Genomic DNA, 7,306 nt, shown 5'->3' with positions numbered 1-7,306 from the left:
TTCTCATTCTTCCCGGTCAACTTAGTCATAGGAATTGCAACTTCTATAATACCCAACGAGTCCATGAAACTTCTAATTTCTGGAACAGTCTTGGGCTTGGGCCACTCCACTACGACCTTGATTTTAGCAGGGTTCACAAAATCCCTTCTTTTGACACTACATGCCCATGAAAAACAATTTCTTGTAGCCAAAACTCACATTTCTTTAGTTTTGCATACAACTTCTTCTCACTCAAAATTTGCAAAACAAATTCCAAGTGTTTCGAATGTTCTTCTGGGCTTCTTGAATAAATGAGGATATCATCAATGAATAAAATCACAAACTAATCGATGTATTCCTTGAATAGTGGTTCATCAAGTCCATGAAAGCTGTTGAGTGTTTACTCAATCCAAACGACATTACTAGAAATTCATAGTGACCATACCTCATTCTAAAAGCACTTCGGAACATCATCTGCTTTGATCTTAAGTTGATGGTACCCAGAGCGAAGATCGATTTTGGAGAATACCTAAGCTCCCTGTAGTTGATCAAACAAATCATCAATTTACTGCAATGGATACCTGTTCTTAATAGTCATCCTGTTTAGTTTTCGATAATTAATGCAAAGTCACATCGAACCATCCTTCTTCTTTATAAAGAGAACTGCTACTCCAGGGTGATACACTTGGGCCAATAAAACCCTTCTCTAATAATTCTTGCAGCTAATCTTTAAGTTCCTTAAGTTCTACAAGTGACATTCGGTATGGTGCTTTAGAGATAGGCGCCGTTCACGGAATGAGATCTATATAAAACTTAATTTCTCTATCTGGAGGTAATTCGGCTAGATCATCTGTAAAAACATCAGGGAACTACTTCACCACTGCAATGTCTTACAACTTTGGCTCATTCGGTTGTGGCATCACCAAACTTGCCAGAGAACCCATCTTTAACATCGTTGTAGCCTTCATTGGGGAAATCATTTTTGGTGTAGAGATTTTACACACAACACTTACTCGAAATTCTACTTCACCTGGAGGTCTAAAGACTACCTCTTTCTTAAAACACTACATGTAAGCATGATATCGTGCCAAGAATTCCATATCCAGTATCACATCAAACCCTTCCATGTCAAATACTAACAAATCAGTAGGAAGATGTCGGCCTTGTATCTCAATTACACAATTCTTAAGCACAGACTTATAATTTACATAATCTCCTAGTAGTGTAGAAATATACATCATACACTTTAGGGGTTTTGATATTTTTTCACTCAAACAAGCAGAAGTACAGGATATAATAGAGTGTGTAGCACCAGAATCAAATAGTACTAATGCATGATGCGAAAATAAGAAAATGATACTTGCCACCAGATCATTGGACACATCAACATCGTCCATTGTAAAAGCAAAGACTCGAGTTAGAGCCAGCTTCTTTTGTCTAGGGTAGCCACTTGAGCAAGAGGAGAACCTAACGTGGGACGTTCTCTTGCCTTGTGACTCGCTGTCCCACACTTGAAGCAAGTATTGGTTTCCATTAAACATTTTCCAGAGTAAAGTTTGCCATCGTTCCGGCAAGCGGGACGAGGTGCTGCCATGTTACACTGGGGAGGTCTATTTTTCTGAATCGGTCAGGTGCATTATTATACATCGGCCTCTTGCCTCGGCTTTGATCTAAAAACTAAAATTGCCTCTTCTTCTGGTTGAACAAGTCTGATTTGACACACAAGTATTCTTTGAGGACACTGCTCGATCTTCAAGATCAGAGAAATTTCTGATTTTCAGCACAAGTAGAGAATCCATGATTTTCGGATTTAGTCCTTGCTCGAATTTTTCATCCTTTAGTGAATTAGTGGGAGTTAGGTACTAAGCAAACCTCGAAAGTTCTATAAATTTATAGGTATACTGTCTTACAATCATAGACCCCTGCTTCAGATATGCAAACTCTAAAGCCTTAGCTTCTCTAATAGACAGAGGAAAGAACTAGTCGTTGAAGGCTTCTTTGATTTTTTTCCACATAATTGGAGTTGCCTCAACTAACTCTTGCCGAATAAGTCCATGAGTGGACTCCCACCATCCATTTGCCATGTTTGATAAGTTGTAAGAAGTAAATTTCACCTTTTGATGTTCTGTGCATGGAACTACACTGAAAATATTCTCTAGTCGCTTAATCCAGTTGTGAACATCTGTTTCATTCCCCTTACCATCAAATAGTTGAGGATGCTGTCTACAGAATTGATCAAAGGCATTTGGCTGTTGAGTTTGCCTCTGTGCCTCAGTTTGGCCACTTGTAAATGGCTCTATTAAGCTTGCAATTGCATTTATGAGTTCCTCCATGTCTCTTGGGGTCTCCTGCTGGTTCTCTATATTTTGGCTAGAGGGTCGGCCCCGACATTTGTGTTGCTTATTATTGTTCGGTAGTGCCATACTGGAACATGTGTGACAGTGACATTAGCAATAGATTCATATAAATTAAAATGCATAACTTACTATCATCCTAACATAAATCATGATACATAATAAAAAAATATCATTTTAAACCTACGGCTTGACATACTCTAGAGAAAGAGACTTCAACCTAGTTTAACTCCAAAAGTCTACAGAACTTCTAATACCAAACTTGGAACACCCCTCTCAAGAGATGGAATGAGCTGCAACGTTTCGTCCTACTTTCTTTTTATACTTAAATAATATAAGATATTTGTCAGAATATAAGATTGTCCCATTGGTTACATATTAAAAACCATAACTATTTACATAATATGAACATCTACCCTGTTTACAAAATGCTTGCTTTCTCAAAATACATAGTCCAAACAGTTTCACAAAACCGACCAAAAACTGAAACATCATTAACAAGACCCAACCCAAGGCTTCTAAGCATTCGTCTCTCCTTCCTGAGTAGTGTCTTGCTCTGCATCTTCATCTATGTCATTACTTGGATGTTTAAAACATTAAACATAAAAGTGAGTCTAAAACATGGTAAGTAGTTACACCATACAATTAAAATATCATACATCAGTTACTCATTTTTTTTAAAAGTCATACAAGTTTAAAACATTTCAATTAAACATTGTGAATCAATTTTAAATTTTTTTTAGATGATACACACTATTACTCCTTGCGTGTTAAGGTTAGCGATTTTTTGGACTTGATTTTGCCCGTGGCGCCACTAGGTGCACTACCAATAGAATCGATATGGCGTTGCAATCTGCCCCTCTTTGGTACCATTATCATTCCGTCGTTGGCCATTACGTATTTTCATACATAAAACCTTCATTTCCTTTATCTTTCCTTTTTCCTTTCATAATATTTTCATTATCTTTCTTAGTCCAATGCAAAATGCCTTTTTCTTTCATTCGAAAATGCATTTCATGCTATAACTTTATATTCATAAAATCACTTGTTTTTAAGAAAATATGTACATGATAAATTTCATGATCTCAACCTTGAATGTGAATATTTTACATCATACTTATACACATTTATAATTAATACAATGCTTAACATGGGCCTTGGTGTTGATCTGGTCTATACAAATAATTCTATCATACCTTGGGCTCTTAGAGGTTTGATCCATTTGGATTTATCTGGACTTCCTTCCTTAAGATGTCGATAGTCCTTTTATTGTTTTTGGCTTTCATGTTCATGTTTATGCTCTTTAGGCTTATCTAGAGTCTTTTTCTAGTTTGGGCATTTTGAGTTTTTTCCTCATGGGCCTTGTTTGTTTCCACGATTTTTCTCCGCCATAAGTGAGGGCTTTATTAATAAATTCGGGAGAGGGTCACTATTGGACAAGTGACTGACCGCTCTTAAATAAATAAAACAATGCTTAACATGGGCCACCAAGAAAGCTTATACATTATATACATTTAATTTTTCATTAAAAAGAAGCATTTGAAGAAAAAGAGAGCATTTAATAGAAGAAAAATATTGTGTAAGAAGTATGGTCGTAGCTACTTACCTCCAAGCCCAACCATTGTTTCCTCTTGCACTTCAATAAATCCTATTCAATGAAATGGAATGAACATATCAATACCCATTTCATATTAAGCTTTCCTAACTATACTCTTAGCTAGATGCTTACTTTAAATCCAAGAAGCAAGTAAAGCATTTTCCTTAACTTCCTCTTCACTTAGAGAAAGTCAACTACAAGGCACAATCTCTATCCGTTCAACTTCCTTACATATCAAACAAGCTCAACAAGAAACCAAGTTAATCAAATTTATTGTCTCCTTCTCACCATCCATTTCTTGAAGGTATAACAATTGCATGTTATACTTCCATACTTCGCACTAAGTCAAACCATTTCAAACTTCTCATTTCAAGCAATATAAAGAAATTCATAGATATTTTTAATAACATGCTTGCTGTTCAATAAAGAGTATTGAGTTTTCTACATGAAAGATAGGTGAAAATCATGGATTAAGAATCTATAGACGATCGAAATTTGCTAGGAATTGAAGTGAACAAGAAAGTATCAAAATCTGGAAATTTCACCAAAATGGATATTTGACAGCTTATGGTAACAATGTTGGAACCAAAAAATGTGAAGAACTAAGGCTTACTTGATGGCTGATTTGGCCCTTGTTTTTCAGTACTTTATTGCTCAAATAAGTAACTTTAGTTGAGTGAAAGATGAAATGCAAAATAGAGATGAAAATTGACTGGTTTGAACTAAAACATAATGCATTGCAAAACATTTTTGCACTAACTTGTATAGCCAGCCACTTGGTTATATTCTTGCTTTAAAACTCCCTTCAATTAACCATGATCCCAACTACATAAACAAAGGATACTAGTGTTGAAGAAAAATTGAAAAGAAACCTCATTTTTGTGTAAACATGGCATAAAACAGCAAAGATAGTTCTTGATAAACCAGAAAATTCTAAGACAACTTACTAGTTTGAATGAAATCTTTGGTTGTTTACTTAGGTTATTAATTTGAGGAAAAGGTTAAAAATACATACTAATCTCTACTTGTTTAACATATAAGATTGGAGGCTTAAACATAATTAAAAAGTGATTCAAATAGAGGAAGAAGTAGAGTTAAAACTATAGAATGTTTTGTAGAAATTGTATAACTTGGAACAAAACAGGGCAGAAAATCATCTCACCTCTTCAAGCTGTAGGTTGCACGATTTATGCTTGTTTCTAACTTCCCTCCACTTTTTTATACACCCAACTAAACAAGTATTAGAAGCAATATGTGAGAAAATTCGAAGCTTGGAAATCACTAAACAAATTTGGACAGCAGCTGGATTTTCAAAAATCAACTTGAGTTGTTGCTGTTTTCTGCTAAGCATAGACCTAACAGACAAAGGATTTGGAACTAGACTTTTACCTGGATTAGTCTTCTTCCCAAGGGTGTGAACTAGAGCATCAAAGCAAAAAGATAAGAGTTGTGAGCTAAAAGAAATGGAGGGAAAAGGTTCTTGGCTGGAACTTTGCAGAAATTTCATATAATAAGACTCTTGGTTGCTATTTATTGTTTGTAGAACAAAAATCTCTAGGGAAAATGAATAAAAAATAGGAACTTAGATGATTATAGTCTTCTTCTAGAGGAGATCTAAGCTAGGGTTCCACTCCAAATGGCTGAAATTCTCTTTTTGAAGTATATATGGGTTTATCGGGTGATGGAGCTGAACTTATCTATTGTACTCATAAAAATGAGTGGTTGAGATGTAAAGTAAGTAGATATTTTTCTAATTCTCATACCCTATCTATGGTTGAGAATAAAAGGAGCAAAATTATTAAGATCAAAATAATAATACTAGAGGGAGAATCGGTAATGAAGGCTCCTAAATTAAAATACATGGAGATAGAATTTGATTTAAATAAATTATTGGTATAGGATTTTCCCTAATAGCTTAGGCTATTGTACCCTGTAAAGCGTTGGGCTAGAAATTGTAGTCTGGTTGTGAAATTGTGTAGTGGCCGAGGGCCCTTGAGAAGTGTTGAGACTGAAATTTGTAGTTGGTTTTAATGTTGGGAATGGATGTGCTGTTGAAATATTGTGTTTGTCATAATAAATATTGTTGTCGTTATGTCATTCACTTATTAATTATTGCATTTTTTGTTGCATTATAATTGAGAGTTGTAGTTGATAATTATGTCATTAAACTCTGATTTTGTGTGTATAAGCTGAAATTTTTAAAATTATTGATTTTTATGTCAAAGGATTTTGTGGGGTGTGGTTATGACGACTCCAAGATGAGATGAGACATTATCTTGGAAGAGCTCCTCTGGTCACTCGGGAGCGCATAAAACTAAGTGACGTTCCTTGGGTTGTCTTTCGGAGACAACGGGCTCGAGCGAGACAGTAACGCTCTCAGGTCGACTCTGTTGCCTCTTTGTTGGCGGTGGCTAGAGGATGCCTAATCATGCATGCGCCAGGCATGGAGCTGGACATTGCTAGTTACAAATTCACACGCACGGTTATTACCCATGCTGTTACGAAGGGAGCCAAAGTGTGTAAATGATCCATAGGAGAGATCATAGTGCATACATTAATAAAATGGCTATATGGATTGTATGTCAAGTGTGTGAGTATCATGACCCCAAGCCAAGACCATTAACTTGAAGGAGCTCTTTTGGTCACTCGGGAGTGCAAAAAACTGCGTGACGTCTCCTCTGTTGTCGCCGGGCGACAACGGGCTTAGGCAAGAAGATATCGCTCTCGGGTCGACTCCCTTGCCTCTCTGTTGACGGAGGCTAGAGGATGCCTAGGCAAGTATCAGGGTGTGGAGCTAGACATTGCTTCTTACGAAGTTACACGCACGGTTGTTACCCGTGGTGTGACGAAGGGAGCCAGAGTGTGTGGATGGTCCATAAGGGAGACCATGGTGCATACCTTAATCAAATGAATATTTTCAAATTAAAAATGTGATTTTTGGGTGTGTTATGTCTTGTGTGAGAAATGGGTATATACTTGAGTTTGATAAACTACAAGCGTATAATTCTCTGAAATTTCCTAATTGCATAATTTCATATTTTTCCACTTGCATGCATTTTGAGTGTTAGACTTGGTTTCGCTTATCGAGATTTTGCAAAATCTCATTATGGTGTCTCTATTTGCAGTTTTGCTTCGCAGTATCGTAGACTTTGATGCAAAGGATAGGTACGAGTATGGAGGTCTGGCCCCACCTAAAGAGTGAAGATTGGGGTATTTTCCCATTTTGTTATTAAGTGTTATTGCTTGATTAAATTTGGATTACTATAATATTTTTATATATGAGGTTGGAAGACTTGTGGCTTATGGACATTAGCTTAATGATGTAATTTTAATTTTTTGGTACTATTAGAATTAATTGATGTCCTATTTATTTTTC

The 7,306-nt window shown here is 36.1% G+C and overlaps 1 protein-coding gene across 4 annotated transcripts; it reads right to left on the bottom strand.

Moving 5' to 3' along the window:
• Window positions 1-1,840: 1,840 nt before the first annotated feature.
• Window positions 1,841-5,574, bottom strand: LOC109021131. 4 transcript variants are annotated; one of them, XM_019003689.2, is made up of 4 exons: window positions 5,320-5,574; window positions 5,093-5,160; window positions 3,940-3,981; window positions 1,841-2,403 (listed from the first exon to the last, which is right to left on the bottom strand). In XM_019003689.2, exons 1-4 carry the CDS (start codon window positions 5,435-5,437, stop codon window positions 2,383-2,385), a joined length of 249 nt encoding a protein of 82 aa, XP_018859234.1. In that variant the 5' UTR covers window positions 5,438-5,574; the 3' UTR covers window positions 1,841-2,382. The 4 variants fall into 4 exon arrangements, 3 of the variants coding, with proteins under 3 accessions (XP_018859234.1, XP_018859232.1, XP_018859233.1); XR_002001037.2 differs by lacking the exon at window positions 1,841-2,403 and adding an exon at window positions 2,623-2,912; XM_019003687.2 differs by lacking the exon at window positions 1,841-2,403 and adding an exon at window positions 2,623-2,901.
• Window positions 5,575-7,306: the final 1,732 nt, after the last annotated feature.

Source organism: Juglans regia, chromosome 1 (genome assembly GCF_001411555.2).
Source record: "Juglans regia cultivar Chandler chromosome 1, Walnut 2.0, whole genome shotgun sequence".
Lineage (NCBI taxonomy): Eukaryota > Viridiplantae > Streptophyta > Magnoliopsida > Fagales > Juglandaceae > Juglans > Juglans regia.
Note: the sequence above shows the minus strand (reverse complement) of the source record. Positions and strands in the feature narration are given on the sequence as shown.